We start from the raw sequence: 19,615 nt of genomic DNA, 5'->3' as shown, positions 1-19,615 counted from the left end.
GACATTCGTAGAGAGGCTTGAGTTTTCCTACTATAAAAGGTAACAATAAGTAAACAGCAAACTGATACAAATTAAGTAATACTTTCAAAACCAATTAATGTTACTTTGAAAGTCATGACACAACCTTCTGTCAAACTCGTCTTTCTGGCAGTCTTTCTTCCTTCCCACAACATCTGTCGCTACATCTTTTATTCTTTTATACTCTTTCCTTGCCTCGTTTTCATTCTCTTTCGTTGCCTTTTGTATTCTTTCGTTAGCTTTCATAGATCCCCAATCTAATCACGCTTTTTTCTTATCGGGTAGAACACTCCGGACATCTTCATCCAAACAAACATTACTCGTCTTAAACCCATATAATTATATATATATATATATATATATATATATATATATATACTATGTTACATAAATATATTAACGATATAATTATATTTATATGCGCCTAAATCATAAAAAAAGTAGATACGCCCAAGAAAAATCGAGCTTTAACTAGAAATTGGTAGATTTGACTTTATTTGCGTCATCTTTGAGTAATTTTGTTAACTATTTAGGATTTAAAAGTTAAAAAAATAGTTCTCAAAAGTTACAAAAATTGCCTTAAAAATTAAAGTTACTCACATATTACGCGAAAGGGTCAAAAGCTGCAAAAAATGTAAGAAATGTAACCATCTGGCAACACTGTTATGTAGGGAATAGAATAATAAAATATGCACATACTTATGTATAATAATACATACAAGTGTTTACATACATACACTTACATAACTATGGGTATTTAGTAATTAAGAATTTCAAAAGGTGTTCAAGTATTTTGACAAATTATATTATTAATTAGAAAAGGTAATCTTTACTTTTTTATTACCATTGCATTACCATTGCAAAATCCATAGATGAAATGAATATCTGCAATATGCGCACTTGAATACTGCTGATTATTCATGACGAATCAACAATAAATTTCACTCCGAAAGCACTTTTGGTCAAGATGTGTTGAATGAGTAGAGAGTAACGAACAACTGACTGTTAATTGTTGAATGAAAAGGACCGTTAAGTACCCTTAGAACTTTTTTTCAATCAGGATTGTGCTTAGGAGCTTATCTTTTCTCCCTTTTACACTTGCAAGCTGGGCAGAGTGAGCCAGGTAATAAATGGTTAAATTCATCGCCATTGTTGTAACCGAGAGCGATCTTTTGTGTTGTTAAGATACTAAGTTCGAGTAGTAAAAATTTTTAGAATTGTAGACATACGATTATGATTTTGGTCTTGTTTTTAAGAACAGCTGAAATACTTTAAAATTCATACACAAAAACAGTACCTTAATTTGGTTATTTTAGGATTAAATTACAAAAACTTAGTTTTTTTGGCAGTTTTTTTGGTAAAAATTTACATTCATTATTTTTTTTAGGCAATCCCCCACTTTTTTTTGTACATGACAGATATTTTATTCAATTTCCGCTAATCTTAGCTTTCCGAAAAAATATTTTTTGTGTTCGTATTGCTTTTACTTCTCATAATATGATAATTTTAGAACAAACGTCTAGCAAACTAAGTATAACAAATCAAAATGGCTGCCATTCCTAGGGAGTCGAGTTTTGACCCCACATGTATTAGTGTTTTTCACATAATATTGAATACTAAACACCCCCTTAAAGTTTGTACAGAGCGTGCCCTAACACACGAATCCATTTCCTTAATTCACCAGCATCAGACGGCTGAAAAGTATATACTATAATACCTAAGTATGAAATAAAAGACGATCATAGCTACTTTTTATTCAATATTTTATTTCATTTGTTACAAAGGGTCATTAAAAATTAAGGTCAAATAAAAAAAAAACCTCGTTCCTAACATTTCCCTTTTTTACTCTGACATGTTGTCCATGCAAATTGAAACGTAATAAACAAAGTTGTGAAAATAATTTGAATAAAGAAAAATCAAGTAACATATTATGATAGTGGGGCCAGTATCGTTTATAATTAGAAACAGACAATTCAAAATGGCGGCCGAAGAAAAACTTGCTTCGATCCGGCTGAAAATTGGTATGCGGAGGACTTGAGGTGATCTTTATCATAAATTGGGGTCAAAAGATTTTTTCGCCATTTTTTAATATGGCTGCTTTGTAAGCCTTTTTTCATTAACAATGGCTGCTGAAACAGACTTGCTCTTATTCGGTTGAAAATTGGCATACGGAGGCCTCTAGGAGTGCCTGATAAAAAATGTTGGAAAAGGAGGAAAGAACAGTAAGCCTTCATATCGCTTTTTTGTATAATAATTATGATCAATATGTATAATAACCACCTCAATCATATAATGATGATAGCTACAAAAATTATTTAAAATTTATTCAGACGCTAAATAATACGAAATTTATGTGCGAAATTTAATTTGAAATTTATCATGAGCTTTTCCGTGAAGGAAAACATCGTGATGAAACCTGCACGCCGAAGACGGTTCACAACTCTCGAAAAACGTGTAAGGTCCCCAACCCGCATTGGGCCAGGGTGGCGGGTCATGGCCTAAACCCTCGTCTGAAAGGGACCCGTGCCCAGCAGTGGGACATATAAATGGGTTGATGATGAAATAATACCATATTTTATAAGTGAAATTCGACAATTATCGAACATACCATTCGTTACTGCCGGCTGGTCGGGCTCCGGGAATGGCGCATCCCGCAGCATAAGCACACCTCGAAATCTAACCTAACCTAACCTAACCTCGAAAACTAGAGTCGCCGGCGGTGCCGCCGCCGTCCATAATATCTTTGTAGGTATATATTATAAGAGCTTCATATTTGCAAAAGCAGTTTTTGGCACTATCAGCCGTGAACAATGCCAAAAAATTCACTAAAAGAGGCTTCGCTTAACGCGTGGTCATAAAGTGGGCGTGACCGCAACCGCTGCGCCGGCTTACTCATGCAATTTTCAAGGCCATAAATAATAAAACCATGAAAGCGATCCAAAGCACTTTGGCTACTTTCAAGCCGCAGTTTTCTCCCATATTGAAATACCCTGCGACCTCAAACGTGTATAAGTTTATACGCGCTAAGGGAAATACGACATGACAGTTTACAACACTCCCTATCTTAAGGTCTCCACAACGTTATGAGCATCTCTTGAGTTCAACTTTTGTTTTTATTGTAAATTAGCTCGATGACTACCTTATGTAATAGAACATGTGATGTATACATGTAGTTTATACGCATTAAGGAAAGTAAAAAGTGACATTTTTCAACGCCCCCACCGCTGTCTTAAATTCCCAACTTGATTTCAAATGCCTCCTGGGATCAATTTTAATTTTTAATATAAGAATCTCGATAGCTCCTTTGTATCAAGGAAATGTATTGTTTATAATGGAAAATGCATTGTGACACTTTATAACACCCCACCGTTGTTTTAAGTTTCTCAACTTGATTTGAAACGCCACTACTACTACATAATACTACTCCAGGGACATTTATTTACGTTTATATTACGGATTTTTTTTTTGCTGATCTAAGAGGTTAGACTTTAGGAACCGTTTGGTACAGTCAAGAGCACGTCAAGCTTGATACTTTGTACTTTGGACCGCTCTTATCGTAAGCGGCATAGAGTGGGATTTAAATCTTAAGTGTCAAGCTTGACGTGCTCTTGACCCTGTACAGTTAACTCATTTTTTGATATATTTGTGGATTGGATCCTTTTTGCTTAACTACGTCCAATTCGAAAACACCTATCGATTGGCCTTATTTTGAATAACGAGATTACGTATTTATCATATTTTCACTGCATAATCACATCAGACTCTGTTCTTCGGATGAGTCTATCTGTCGACATTCATGAAGGAAGAGTTTTGGCCGAAAGATATAACGGCGATTCCGCGGTCGGTTACCTGACACCAGATTGCGCCACACGTCGCCGACAAGTGCAATTCGTGTAGAATAGTTACAAATAATGCTTTATTATATTGTATGTACGTTAGTCCTTAAGGTATATATTATAAGGATCATGTAGCCTGAACTAAATAATAAAATAAATAAATAAAAAGTAAACATATAGTGTATCGGACTGTGTCAATGGGTTAAAGGGTGGGTGTTAACAACGAGTGAGCCAGGCCAAAGTAAATGTACTTACAGCTTATTAATTTATTAGAAAATACGTATAGCTTTCAAAGCAAAACAGTAAACAATAGTCAAGAAAAGGCGCCATAAACAACCACATTTAAATTTAGAATTTAAATATAAAACAAACGTAAAGACTACAAAATATATGTACAATAGAGATTAGCGACTGCTGTGATTCGCTACAATATATGAGATATTTATGATTAGTCAGTTGTGAGAGCATGCTGCTATACTTATATGACACCATAATGAGTTGTAGCTTCAAAAGCACGTAGGTACGCTACGTAAGTAAGACGTTTCTTTATAGCTCCTGATCACTGAATGCCTATTATATTGTATATTTCGAAAATTTTTTATTTTATTTTCACACTTGACCATTAGTTATGGTGTAGTGTAGTGCAGTATAGTGTATTGTAGTGTTGTTATTTCAATCTGGTCAACTCACTATACCTGTAATATAAGATTTCGGAAAAAGGCATTAATTATGATTACAGGGAAATTCACATGTATTAGTGAAACGTGTACCGATTATTGCATGTTTGGTGGAATAAGGCCATTGTCATAACGATAATTAACGTAGCATTTCAACCGCATCTGATAATAATGAACAAAATGAAGTACACGCTCGCTTCCATAAAACATGATTCCGTGTAATGTTCAGAACCACTAGCAGCCTTCACTCTGTGCACAAAATCATTGCAAATTAACGACGAAATAAAACATCATTTTAAAATTTAAAATATTATAATATTGAGTTTATTGAATATCACGATGTTTTACTACAATGATATTAATTTTTTTTGTGAAATTACTCCACTTGTTTGTTTTATTTATTCATAGAAAAATTGAACACTAAAAAAAATTCCTTCGGTCCGGCTGAATTCAAACCAGCGCCTACAGCATACCGATTCTGACGTTCTTCCAACTGAGCTACGAAACGAATCAGCAGACCTTACGAAATGTTCTATGTGCATGTTGCAGATCTTTGTCTTAAGTACTTTTTTGCAGTATAACGTCAGTGAAAATGTAACATCAAGCCATATTTGCTATAGAATGAAATGCAGACCTGGTCCGCGCAATTCTTCATTTAATTATTTTTTTTAAATAAAATAATACGAGGCAGAAAACTGCACTTTACTGATTTAACACTACATTTCTCGTTTAAAAATAAATAATGTAATACGGGTGTAACCAAAATGTCCGACGACGCTTCAGCTGATAAACATACTAAAATAAAAAGAAAAATTTAGTTATGTTAGTGAAAAAGCGTTTTGGTTCGCCAATAAATCGCGCGCGGTCAATCGAACAATTGTTACAAAGATTTTTTCACGATTTTTTTTAGCACGAACCCCAGGCGGACCGTGTTCAGTCCATTTTGTAACAACCTGTATATGCATAAATTTATCGCTTGACGCCATTTTGGGATGATACATGCAATATTTTAACGTGAACGTTATACCGTGACCTAATAAAACAATTTTATTGGTCATGTAATTTAACAATATTAAATTATTGTACTACATATTATAATTACCTTCGTTTTAAGAATTAAAATCAAAACATTGTGTGAAGCGATTTACTCTTTTTATGAATTGAACAAATTTGAAGTAAGTAAGAAATACTAACTTTCCACAAAAATTGAAACATGTGAGCTGTGCTCTATTTTGCACGGATTGCATTTCTCCCCAAGTTTTTTATTATACGTGTCAGGCAGATGACTCCATTCCACCAAGTTACATAAGTTTGCTTTCAGTAATAGTGCTTTTGTGGCAGGTCCTGCTTTCTGGGGCTTGATCAACCCGGAATGGTCGCTGTGCAACAAAGGTCGGCGGCAATCGCCGGTCAACCTCGAACCAGAGAAGCTGCTCTTCGACCCCAATCTACGCTTTTTACACATAGATAAACATAGGGTACTATAACGTAACTTTTATATTTTAATAATTAATTAGTTATTTATAACGTCCGTTCAGAAACAATTCAAATAGCACACACGCGCAAAACGGCAAAGCGATAAAACATATCAAAACAAATCACACAATTATTGACCATGTGATTATACAGAGTTATATAAGTCAGCATAAGTAACTTAACTTGAGTCTTAGATAAATGGTTTATTTATCACAAAACTCACACATGCAAATTATATATAAATAAAATAGTACAAAAAAATGACACTGCACAAATAAAATTTAAACATTCAAAGTAGAAATTATTATTTATGTTTTCGCTTGTAACATAAGCAAAAATAAAAAGTAATTAGAAATTAAATTAAATAACAAAAAGGACAATCATTGCATGTGTGCACTGTGGTGATAAAATGGCCTTAGCTCATGTAGTTGCTGCTCAATCAGAGCTATATACTGATGTTCTGCTACGCCCGGGTGCAGTCTCATACAATTAAGCATGATCGGGCTGTCAATTCTATCACTCACGACGCGAAGTAGCAATGAGGCAGCTCTCCTTCCGAGAAGAGCACGGAAGCCATCCAGGCGGTCTGCCCCAACAACACTTTAAACGCGATGTTGTTCTTATATATAGGCAGTGTAGCCTCCAGACCCAAGTAAAAGATGTAGAGGATCTCGACGACCTCGTAAAACCAAGGACTATAGTTGACTGTAATATATTGGCAATAGGTAGCTAGTTTAATACTAAATATATTTATTGCATTCGTATGGTACACACTAAGGTCATGTACAGGTAAGGTCTTAAAATTAAAACAAAGTTACACATATAAGCCCTGTATTAGGGATAACATGTCAAATTCGTTGTCATTATTCATTAAACAGTGGTGGTTTCTCTTGCATGAACAAATCAAAAGTGAACGGTCTTTTTGACCTTCGTTAGTTTATACAAAAAATTCGTTAAATATGTTGTATGGATAAAACACGATTTATGTGATGTCAGTTGATTGGTGCAAAATAGAACCCCGCAGCTTACGTAATGTGCCCTTAACGAGGCTTTTGTTACTGTTTCGAAAATAACATTAAATTATTATATTACAAATTTTCGGTTGTATTCGCTACACGCAGAGATACACTCAAACTTAAGAAAATAATTAAATCCACAGGCATCTTCACTATGCTAAATTGTTAAAACACATTATAAAATTACTGAAAAGTTAAAAAAAACTAATATGTATGAAATTGCAGCAAATAGTAAAAGAAATTAAGTATCTTGTGATATAAGTAAAACCGAACTTCAAAATACGTCTAAGATATGCCTAAGTAAATAATACAAAATCTAAAATTCGTTTCGTACGTTGAAGCACAGATGTTCAACAAAAGTTTATCTTTGGGCAATCTTGAGTGACTTTAAAAGAATATCAAATTTAGTATCGTTCAACGTAAATCCTATACTTTTGTAAATAAACAATGCTAAGTTTCTTTTATTCGAAAGCACTTAGTAAATATCAGTTCATAACTTTCTGGTTCTTGCGATACAAATGCGATAAAATATTTTTTATTTAGGCGACTTTCCATAAGTTTCTAAAACTAAAGATCGACGAAATAAAGAAAAGTTGCTGTTTTAATCAGTGGAAAGTGCTTTGTCTGAGACTCTAGTATAATTTTGCTTTAACGGAAAAATTATGCACGCAGCACTTTGTTACCGCACACACGAATATGAAACGCGCGACTAAACCAGTATTCTGAGATTATGTCGAGCGAGATGAAATAAATTCAAGAACTAAAGTAAAATTAGGAAAAATAATTCGTTCGCATTTCGTTTTGTTCTCAATCTTTAGTGCACAAGTAAGTATAATAACAATAATAATAACGCACATACCCATAGAACCGCACTAGGAAAACCCTGTATCGCGGGTGCCATAAACACACACATAGACAACCACAAATTACACCTAAACTCGCGAAAGAAATAAATGTAGGCCATACAAATATTTCTCCCGGTCTGGGAATAGAATCCGGAACCTCTTATGATTCTGATAACCGTTCGGCCACGGAGTCAGTTAAAATCCATACAACTATTAAGTCCACAATGCATTGTGGACATAATAGTTGTATTATTTGCTTCAATGGCTGCAGACTGCTGCACTTAATAATGAATGTTCATCGGACTTAACTTTTTCACCTTCATTAAATTAATTGTTACATTAAGCTCAGCATTCTCACAGTCTGCGGATCGGGATGATACCGCCAAGCTTATTAAAATTATAATAATGCGACTAATTATTTGGTCTCACTACCAGAGAGGAACTTAGTTCATTCCGCGGCACTACCAAGAACACACAGACCAAAAGCAATTCAGAAAAGCTAATTACCAGGAATCGAATCTGGTACCACCTCATCCAGCGCTCACAGTGCAAACAGTTGGGCCACCGAGTTCTTCAACGATAGTGTCAAAGTGCTTTAAATAAGTTTATAAAGCAAACTGCATCGTAATATGAAAGCGAACGATAGACGTGTAGGACCATTTGTAAGAATGAAAGACAAGTAATAACCCCATACATCTTAATTATTCAATCTGGCGAAAATGACGTTATGCGTTTCGTGTCAGTAGCTCTAAAGATTTTGGTGCTATAGCGGTCTAGAGCCACACGGTGTCTCTAACGCGCGGTTTTATTTTCATCACCAAAACAATTTAAAAAAAGAATATTTTTATTTTCCCTAACACCTTACGTCTCTAGGATGTGTGACGGGTTAATAGGTGTGGTGGTACCCTAATCTAACAACTTTTTCTTCTTCACAGATAAACGGTTTAATAAGCAATACGGGACACTCTGTGATCTTCACTGTGGAAAACGAAACTCGACACCACATCAACATCACCGGAGGTCCCCTCTCATATAAATACCAGTTCCATGAAATCCACATACATTACGGACTACATGACCAGTTTGGATCGGAGCATGCTGTCAATGGATATTCTTTTCCAGCTGAAGTAAGTATTTTAGCCGACCATGGTAAAAATAAAGAAATGTTATACTGCTTAGATCTGTAGTTTAGTATAATAAGACCAAGTAGGGCAACTCGCGCCTTGTTGGCGCATCAATACTTACACTTCATTCAGAGCGTAGGGTTGTCACATAATTATTTTTGTTTTACCTACAGATTGTAAACAGTGTAACTTACCTCTCTCGTGATTTTGATAATTCTTTTTCTGTTGGAAAGAGGGTACCTCGGTAGTAGTTCCATTCAAATTTGAAAAAAATATTCCACCTCTGAGAATGGCACACTAGGGGATGAATGACTTTTGAGGTCGGTTTTTTTAGTACTCTGTACTGAGATTACAAGTAACTTATACATAAAGAAATAAGCTTTAAGTTAATATATTAAAACAGAACAGGAGGAAAAGTCACATTTGGTGCTTGATTCAAAAAGCGTAGACAGGAGTTTCTTAACACGTTCTCAAAATCTGTATACGTGTATGTGTGTTTTATTTTGTTATAAATGATAAGCTAACGTAATGATAAATTGATGTAAAAATAACAAGTTACCAAAACTCTTCGAAGTAAACACGTTACGCGCACATTAAAATGTTATCGCAGATTTCGTAAAGGGGTTCAAAAGAAAGCGTAACAGATGTTTTTACACGCATCGCTCGACGGGGCGGCGGCGGCATGACGTCGCGGCCTGCACAGAAATCCCTAATGTAATCCCAGCGAGCGACTGCGGGCCCGCTCAACCGTACCTCCTGTTTATTTATGTGACAAATTCTTACGCAGTCATGTTAAATCCAAAATCATGTGCTTATTCTTCTGTGGATTCCTTTCCGGCTCTTACTCAATCATACTTATGAGCTTATTACATAAGCGCGTTGTTTGTACTAAGTTTTATTTCAGTACGAATTTATTTGTACAGAAATAAAACAAGTTATGAATGTTTCGTACATAAGCAACTATAAAAATAACGAATAACTACTTATACCAATGCTCAAGCATAATTTTGAAAAATTTCTTTGTAAGAATTTGATTCCGCTATTGTAAAAAAAATCAGTAGTATCCATTAATCTCTTATTTGTACTTACTTACTTAAATGTACGGATTTCATTTTGTTTCAGATTCAAATATTTGGTTTCAACTCACAGCTTTATTCGAACTTCTCGGAGGCGCTACATAAAGCTCAAGGAATTGTTTCCATTTCCCTATTGTTACAGGTAAAGTATTTTTCACGGATTACTTTAAGAAGACTTGACAATCGTGTTACATTTTAGTGTCGAGAATATGTACCTACACCTGAACCTTTTGTTATTTCCGATAACTTCATTCGTAATAACAGTAAGCTAATGCTAACCAAATCACTTAATCTTCCGCGCTCCGAAACTGTTTGGTTCGATGCGCAAGAAGTACGTATTACATAAGATCCTGGAAATATTTTAATATACTTTCTAATTATCCGAAGCTAAAAATGCGTTAAATGCAGCTATACATTTAATTTAACGTATGTTTTGCAAAGTACGTACTGTAGTGTGCTGCACCAACACAATATACATAAACGTCCCACTCTTGGATACGAGTAGCCGTTAGAGACCTCTTCCCTTTCTTCAGTATTTTATTGGTAATCATAAACGTTATGTAGTTTATTTATATAACTGTACCACAAGGGTATGAAAGAAGACGAGAAGTCCTTAAAGGAGATATATTTAGCAGAGCAATGGGACACATGTGCGTTGGTATTGTATATTGCACTCCATATTATTACAACAATATTTATATTTTTATTTCAACAATATTGCTTTGTAAGTGGCAACATTAAAGCAAAGTTACCATTAAGGTGTACGACATGGTTGTTTTCCAACTTGTGGCGAAGCATAATAAGACCACAAATTGCCGGGTTAATAACCGCCAACAAACATTGTACAGTTTTCGTACTTTGTTCACAAATTCGAGGAAGCGACAATTATGAACAAACAAGTTTCCTGTAAACGTTGTGCCTACAATTGGTTTATTGGCAGTCGCTACCTATCTAAGTTTAAAATTTATTAATTATATCTTTTTATTCACCGTAAAGATTGTAAGGTGTTACATAAGTTACACAAAAAGAGACTGCGTCCTTTTTTTGACATCGCTCGACCAAAATAACCTCAAGGTCTATTAATGTTATGCGAATAACTCTATAGGCGTCGAGGTTCTTTTTTAATATTTCAGGATTATTTATATTTTGTACTGTCGTTATTATTCCGTCAATGTTTTTAATGCTTTTTTGGTCGTTCATCGCCCACAAATTCAATCCAACTGCAAAATATATAGATTGGTACGTCGGCGGCGTTGACAGCAGCGATTAGCTATAAAAACCACACTTTTAAAAATTATACGAATGCGCTTTCACGTAATTGGTATTATCGACAGAGTGTTATCAAAAGCCGCACCTATTCGCCACTGCCCAAACTGAACGCTGTTAATTAAGGAAATTGAAGTTTTCTGCCGACATCGGATTAGCCCAAGCTATTAGTTCAAATTAAGAGACTGACGCTACCTGTACTGCCAGTCACAGGATCCACTTTACGTTCCATTAATTGCCATTTGTTTTACTTCCTTTATCACAAAACCTTGTAAGCCGTGGTAGCCCAATGGTTTAGCCTACCGCCTCTTAAACAGAGGCCGTGGATTCGAATCCGGGCTCACACCTCTGAGTTTCTCGGAATTCAGGTGCGAAATTTAATTTGAAATGAATTTTTGGTGAAGGAAAACTTCGTGATAAAATATGCACGTCGAAGAAGGTTCATAACGCCAGGAAAACCTGTGAAGTCCCCAACTCGCCTGAAAGAAGACCCGCGCCTAGCAGTGGGACGTACAAATGGGTCGATGATGAAAGGCGAAAGTCTCTTTACATTCCAATGACCAATATTATCGTAGTTTGTAAACTCGAAAATTATGCAAGCAAAAGTTTTAGTCCATAAAGTGAACTTCGCGTAGCTAGTAACGGTTACTGGTACCTCCATAATGTTGTCTGACATGGGGAAGTAACTATTCGATCGTTTTATGAGTCTCTTTAATGAGGGGCTTCGTCGTCGGCGCATCCCTCGGTTGTTGTGTTTAGGAACATGTTTACAGACACGTTCGTAATATTTCGCTTAGCCTGTGTACGTTGTAAGCTGGAAATTTCTGAAAGCAAGCAATATTCACCAGACGACAAACAAAGACGTTGCCTGCACACTTTATAAAGCATGTCTTTTTTGTTATGTACTTGAAGGACTTTGGTATTACGATGATTTGCGAATATATTAAAATGTGTTTTTTGCAGCTTGGGGATCTATCAAATCCGGAGTTAAGGATATTGACAGAAGAATTAGAAAATATTAAATACGGAGGTACATTTCAAAGTCTATAAATTCTATTCTAGCTTTGTTACTGACTAAAGTTCGATAATAACAATCATTTGTATAGTTTCAAAGTGCTCTATATCTATGTACATAAAAGTCATAGCATAATGAAATAAGTATGGTAACTCCATACAATCGTAGCAGCGTCGCTTGTTTGTGTGCACAGTCGCCGCGAGCCGTGTACGAACGCACACATTCGCATAATTTCGCTATGCACTAGCGTTGCATAGCGCAGGTTGTTCCACGTGCATTTCATTATTAAGCGTAAGTGTGCGTCGTGCGTGACTCCTTCACCATATTTCACCATATTATATTGTCACCATATTTGTCTTATTATGCTATGACTTTTACGTACTTACACTATTTAAAAGTTTTCTATATCTAAGCATAGACACTGTTTAACAGACAATAATACTATAGTATAGTACCATCGATAAATTTTGAAATATCAAAATCAAATTCTATTTTATTTGTAATAGGAGCAGAAATGCCAGTAAACAAATTATCGGTCCGAGGTCTGCTGCCTGATACGGAATACTATATGACGTACGACGGGTCCACAACGGCGCCAGCCTGCTTCGAAACCGTCACGTGGGTCATCATTAACAAACCCATTTACATCACTAAACAGCAGGTTTGACATTCCAATATTATTTGATTTCATAACTACACAAGTCAGCGTACTAAAAATATTACTATAGTCGTACGCCTACCTTATCCAGGCGCCGTTAAACTGTAGGAATAGGTATTCTAGGGGAATATTAAATGTTACAAACAGTCCCAGCCATTTAATTAAAACATTCAAGGAATGTTTGTAAAGAGAAATGATAACAAACTAATAATAAATCCAGAAAACAAAGAATCTATTTTATTATCATCATGTATTGTGGTCAAACAAACGAACTTGACAAAATTATAAGGATTCTAATTTTTGTGTTTTGGCTATTATGGAACTCTAAAAATCTTGTATTCATTCTACATTACACAGCCCAGTTCTGACCTATAAAGTTTGCCAAATATAAATATTTTGTAGAGCATCTTACACTTCTGAAAATGTATTCACTACTCTTGGAAAGCCTTTTCCACTAAATTGGGAAAGTTTTGCATTCGCATCGCTTTCATACTAGGCATGAAATGAAGTGATATCCTTAAAATCCCTTCATAATTTTCATTTATAACCAAAGTAGTATTAATCGTAGTTACCATCTCACAAAGTTAGAATCCATTAAGTAGTTGCAATCAATATTAGCGGTTGTGCCCGCATTTGTTCAAGTTCACACTATTTGCAAGGCACGCTCCGGTTAGGCCAGTTTGTAACCAGACTTAAAGTTAATGGAAATTCCTCTTCGTCTATAAATTTTTAGTAATTTCGGTATTTAGATTATAAACAGAGGTTGGAGAACGGATTTCTAACTACATGAATTGTACTGTTCTTTATGTTGCTATGCAAAAGCTTCAAAGATGGCACCAAATTAAAAGTGTTTTATCGACAAACAATCAGTGTCTAACACATTTACCTGTAGTTGTTAACTTTAGATTTCTGGTAAATAAATATTCTAGAAGTGTTAAATAATTTATAGTATTTTACAAGAGTTTTGTAGTGTTTGCCGTTCCGTATAAACAACAAAAATACTCTTCTAGACTTTAAAGAGTTTGAGGGAAAAAGAGAGGAAGCGGAAATGGGCTACGTCCGCACATCTAGGTTGATTTAGGTCTGTGTATTCAACTGTAGTTGAGGCCAGCGTAATAACATTTTCATTTGTGCTCACGCTATAATAAACAACTCACATCCCTCGCCTTTAGACAAAGACTCCACCGTGAATTATGTACGTGTTAAAAGTAAACTGAAAGTGCCGCGTTCTATGGTTGTTATTATAAATCATTGTTTATGTTTTCCGTTTGTGTTTATGGGAAAATTAAGTGGTAGTGGAAACTGTTTGCAATCTTGTGGGGAGCTGAATGAACGCCATGTGGTCGGCATCTAGTTGCTTCAAGCGCAATGCACCGAGGCGTTGCTTGTTCTACTTTGTGCAAATATTAAATTGGAGAAATAACTCTTGTCCTTATTCTTGAACAGTTTGTATACTTTCCAATTATGTGCAAAGAATATAAAGTAACTGCATACATTCCAAGTTTAAATCGCGTCATATAAATAAAGACGATGCAACAACAGTAACAGCAATGATTCATTGTGCAAGTTTGTAACAAAGCTATAAACAAACCAGTAAACAGAAATCAAATTTCAATTTTTGGGGTGAGTCTATAATCAGTATCAAATTGTTTAATATAACGTAGACAGCGTTGGGAATGAGCTAGCGGTTGCGTGTGCCAGGTCCGTTAATCCCACCGTGGCAGCCATTCCATTCAACACTACACATAAAACGAAGAAATTTCAATTTACCTGAAATCGTTCCCCGCTATACTTGTTTACATCCTAATAATGCTAGCGAAACACATTCACATGCGAAATTATGAGTATGTCAAAAATTGTACACATTACACTCGTAGTATGAGAATAAAAAAGGAACTTTGTTTTGCCAAGCGCTTCTGCATTGTGCCTCTAAAATTGGTTTCATAATACGTGTAATTGTAGTTTATATCGCTCCCTGTAGACTTGCGTTGTAAACTTGTTTTTTAAATGCTCAGCCATTTCAACTCTATGTGTGCAACTCATATTCGATTTTGGTTTGTGCCTCCATGTGTATACCGTGTTTGGGTACTTGACTGTAAAGTTTTAATGGAGTTATTAAATTTAATAAGTTATAGAATTTAATAACAAAAAGTTAAAATTGAATCTTATTTTGATCATACCTAATTTCAAATAAAATTCTGTTTGTATTTACGATTACTAACGAATTCCAAAATATGTTGCGTCTTATTTCTTTAATTCATGTCATGAATAAACCGGCTCAGGATGACGCGAAACACAACTAAGTGATATTTTGTGTTTTTCGGCTCAGTGTTACCATGAAATTTATACAGATATATCGTCTAAATAGCGTGATTTAAATTGCAGGTTTATTAAACTTTTGACAGATAATTAGCGTAAACAGTAATATAAACACTGAGCCTGGAAAACAAAATAGCAACCTCAACAGACTGCCTGGGGTTAATTTTCAGGTTAGCTTTCTCTGCCCAATTTCGGTTGCAATTTCTATTAATTAAGTATTCGAGTATATTATCGTGAAATATTAAATAATATTTCATTATTTATTTAATATCAAGTGATGATAATATTCTAGAATAATTAAATAATAAAAATTGTCATCGAATTGAAATAGAGATATAGATAACCGAAAATTACCCTCTGGAGCCTTAGGTGAATAGCCTGCTGAAATCTGTTTCTTCCAGTTTTCAGAATTAGTTCACGGTAAAATCTAGTACTGACTACAGTACAAGCCTGTTGCTTAACTGAGTCGTTCCCGAGGTAGCCGCGCGGTGCGGGAGGAGTTACGAAACAGTTATGTCGCGCTGCACGCGTGATAATTTCAGCAAGATTTTTCTGACGATATTCAAATAATAAGCAAGTTGATAGAAAAAACCTACCAAATTATTCAATTGTTATTTTGTGAATCGATAATAAAAAAGTATTTAATTGGTAATTGAAATTAATAGACAAGCCTTTTGGCACTTTTTTCAATCAATTTCTTGTAGAATATTGTCAGAAAAATCTTTTAAAAAATTACCCCATTTGTAGCGCTACATACCTGTTACGTAAACTGACACTCCTCCTGTACCCCGCAGCTACCGCAGGAACGGACTCAGTTAAGCGGTAGGCTTGTATAAGAGTACCATGGACAGGTGTTGCTTAGCACCAGGCGCGACTTGTTCGTCTTTGTCACTTGGTAACAAAAAAATATACATATAATTCATTTATTCAGTTACACGCGTTGCGGCGTCTGATGCAAGGTGATTCGCGACATCCCAAAGCGCCCCTCGGCAACAACTTCAGACCGCCACAACCGCTGCATCACCGCGCAGTGCGAACCAACATCGACTTTGACTTAAGCAAGGTACATGCGCACTACTTTACAACGTAATACAAACATAACATGCAGACCATGGATCTGGTGTCTTGAGAATTTTATTATTATTATTAATATTTTTCTCAAGTCTTATGTTATTATTTTATTATTGAAACCATGGCAGCCTAATGGTTGACCTACCGCCTCTTAAGCAGAGGCTATGAGTTTCTCGGAATTCAAACGCGAAATTTAATTTGTAAGTTATCATTTTCGGTGAAGGAAAATATCGTGGTGAAACCTGCTCGTCGAAGAAGGCCCACAACCCCCAGAAAACGTGTCAAGTCCCCAACCCATGAACGGTTGCAAATCTTTGTATTGGGTTTAAACGGCATTTTTGCCGTCACCCGTGAGACAGTTATGAAAGTTTCTTGACTCAGCCAGACACCTCATATTACTATTGTCGCGATTACCTGAACTATGGCCTCACTTTTTACATTTATTTGAAACGATATACAACATGTATCTAAATACTGGTTTATGAGAATATATCTGATATTGAAACTTATTTTTCAGTACCCTGGAAAAACTTGCCCAAGTATGCATCGGAATATGCATTATAAAGGTAATTCCAAAATTAATTTAATAAGTACATATAAAAATATTTTTCAACGTTCACTATTTACTTTTATTTGTTTCAGCCAAGAGCTGGACACAATATTGAAGATTGAATTATGAAATGGTAGGCATTCATGTAAATTTAAACTTAGTGGCTATGTAGGAAAATGTATGATTGATATAGAAATATTAAAAATTGTAAATAATACTTCTTGTACAGTCCCGTTGATATATCTTGCTTATTATAAATGAAGCTAAAATGTGTATTTTTAAATAGTTAAGTAATTACTGAAGTGTAAGAAGTACAGTAAATGTAATATTATAATTAGACTTCCTGTAGGCAATTATTGTTATTATTTAATTCGTAACTATTTGTATTTTATAACGGCCTCTTAAGGTAGGTTTACATACATAAATATTTTCGGATAGATTGTTACCATATTATTCTCGCTGTCAATACATAGGTACCTTAATGAGTAGTATATAGTATTCGCGAGTATATCATAAAATAAACGGTTTTGTATCCTGTGTAACAGTAGATTCTATAAGATAATGTTCTCGTATATATCGTTTTTTGTTTATTGTGTTTTCTTTAGAGAAACGTATTGTGGAACGTTATTTTTTCAGACGAAAGGAGTCGGTAGTGTGATCTATTAGACATGTTTACTCGTGTAGGCTCAGTTATGACATTGTTAGTTCAATTAAATGAGACATAATCATATCAAGTTAAACATATTATTATGTATGTGTATGACGTTGGTTAAGAGAACCTTTCGCCTGTTCTTAACCTTAACGCTGTAAGACATGTATAGCTTTAATATCTTAGAAGAAATCCTTGCATAGCAACGTTAAAGAAATCCTCGATAACAAATAGGATATCTCAGCTTTCTTGTAAGGTCCGTTATTAATAAATTATTATTTGAATAAATATCTCCCAACATTTTCTTGTCCCACTTTTATTTCGAACCCCACAAAAAGATTTGTCGTAATAATTTCATGATGCTATTTCAAACCCCGCAAATCTTTTATACGCCGACTCACAAAGTCGGTGATCACAAGTTTAAAAATATGCCTTTCTGCAATGCGATGGAGCGGAACCGTCTGTTTCATTGTTTCCTCTACGACGGCGTTTGAATAAAAAGCTCATTTGAATTCTATAAGAATCGAAATTGCTCTGCTTTTCGCCGTACTAGCTTAATTTAATAGCGTATCATGACATTGTCCTTTACCCTTTAAATTAGGTACGCGTAATAATGCAAAGGTGAGGAGAAATATGTTACACGCTTCATTTAAGGTATTTTATTTCATTTCCTGAACACATGAACAAGTGATTTTCATGCGTATAATCGATTGATGTTGCAATACATTGGTCAGTTACACCAATATTTCTCGATTAGCTACCCTTTACCCGATTTTTACCTCAATCGATTAAAATTTATCTCCACATTACTAAAAGGGCATATCGTATATAAATTTGCTACATACTTGATATCATACAAATCTTTAAACAATTTTACGTACCTATTGACGAAATCCAGTGCTGATCTTTAGGTTATAACTTTGACTATTTCACATACAATATGCTCACCTACGAAATGAATAATAGAATTTTCAAATATTGCATACGTTTCTATGAAGCTAAGCAAAAATATACAGCCCGTGCCACCAACATATCCGTCATATATCCGATCATTAATTACAGCTCACGCAATTGCTTTGTTTACTTATTTATTTATTCATTTATTTATTTATTAGGCGCACCAACCAGCTACTACAATATTTCATGTAGGTATTAATACATTTCAAAATCTTAGTCCAATTGCGTAAATAAATAGGTGAGCACCTCATGCACGAAAAATGTTTAAACTCTGTTTAAAAATGTACCACAAATATTTAGAAAGGAAGATTTTTTTTAAAACAAAATATGCAATACGATTCCTGACATTAAATAATAAACAATGCTATGTGCACGAACCGAGAAAATTAAGAATATTGTTTTTGTAACTTGGAAGAGTAACTATTGAAATTAGACATGCTATAGGGGAATTGGACAATTACATTGAAAGGTCAAATGAAACTGTCGATTACATTGACTTACAAATAAATGGACGACGGGTCTAATACAAAAACCACGAAAAAAATGTCCCAAGTCAACCTATTTAAACGTAGTGACATGTAAAGGAATATGAAAAAGCTAAAACGTTGAATTTAAATTGTAATGTCAGCGCAGTACTGTCTAATTTTGCTTGATTCGCTGTCAGTCGAACAAATGAAGACTAAAGCGTGAATGACGCTCTGTATACGATTTTAACGCCCTATAAGTTCGGACACTTTTTAGCGCGGACCCGACGTCCATATAATTGTAAGTCAATGGTCGATTACTATGTTTGTACTAGCAACATTAGAAATAGACTAGAGCAACAAACTCATATCACGGAGATTGGAATAATAATATGCCAGATAACCACACCAAACACCTGTTTAAAGTAGGGTATTAAATTACGTGCGCTATGAGTACCAACGTAAGAATACCCACATCAGAACTAGTTTAGAAAAAAGTTCCTTTCCAAAATTGGTCTTACCGGGAATCAAACCCAGGACTCTCTCATCCATCGCCCACAATGCAAGCCCTTGAGCCATCGAGGCCGTCAACATTTGT

At 34.9% G+C, this 19,615-nt stretch overlaps 1 protein-coding gene across 1 annotated transcript in view; it reads left to right on the top strand.

Moving 5' to 3' along the window:
- The window catches only part of LOC113235193 (carbonic anhydrase-related protein 10), a 54,193-nt gene extending 36,304 nt beyond the window's left edge, over nt 1–17,889 (top strand). The window contains exons 4-11 of the mRNA XM_026470809.1: nt 5,873–6,009; nt 8,804–8,995; nt 10,115–10,210; nt 12,298–12,364; nt 12,856–13,010; nt 16,258–16,389; nt 16,915–16,963; nt 17,040–17,889. Of these exons, the coding sequence (XP_026326594.1) occupies nt 5,873–6,009; nt 8,804–8,995; nt 10,115–10,210; nt 12,298–12,364; nt 12,856–13,010; nt 16,258–16,389; nt 16,915–16,963; nt 17,040–17,062 (851 nt within the window). The 3' untranslated portion in view covers nt 17,063–17,889. The remainder of the gene's footprint in view (nt 1–5,872; nt 6,010–8,803; nt 8,996–10,114; nt 10,211–12,297; nt 12,365–12,855; nt 13,011–16,257; nt 16,390–16,914; nt 16,964–17,039) is intronic.
- Nucleotides 17,890–19,615: the final 1,726 nt, after the last annotated feature.

Source organism: Hyposmocoma kahamanoa, unplaced genomic scaffold, assembly GCF_003589595.1.
Source record: "Hyposmocoma kahamanoa isolate Upper Pololo Valley unplaced genomic scaffold, ASM358959v1 87, whole genome shotgun sequence".
Taxonomy (NCBI): domain Eukaryota; kingdom Metazoa; phylum Arthropoda; class Insecta; order Lepidoptera; family Cosmopterigidae; genus Hyposmocoma; species Hyposmocoma kahamanoa.
This window is presented reverse-complemented; position numbering and strand designations above follow the sequence as displayed.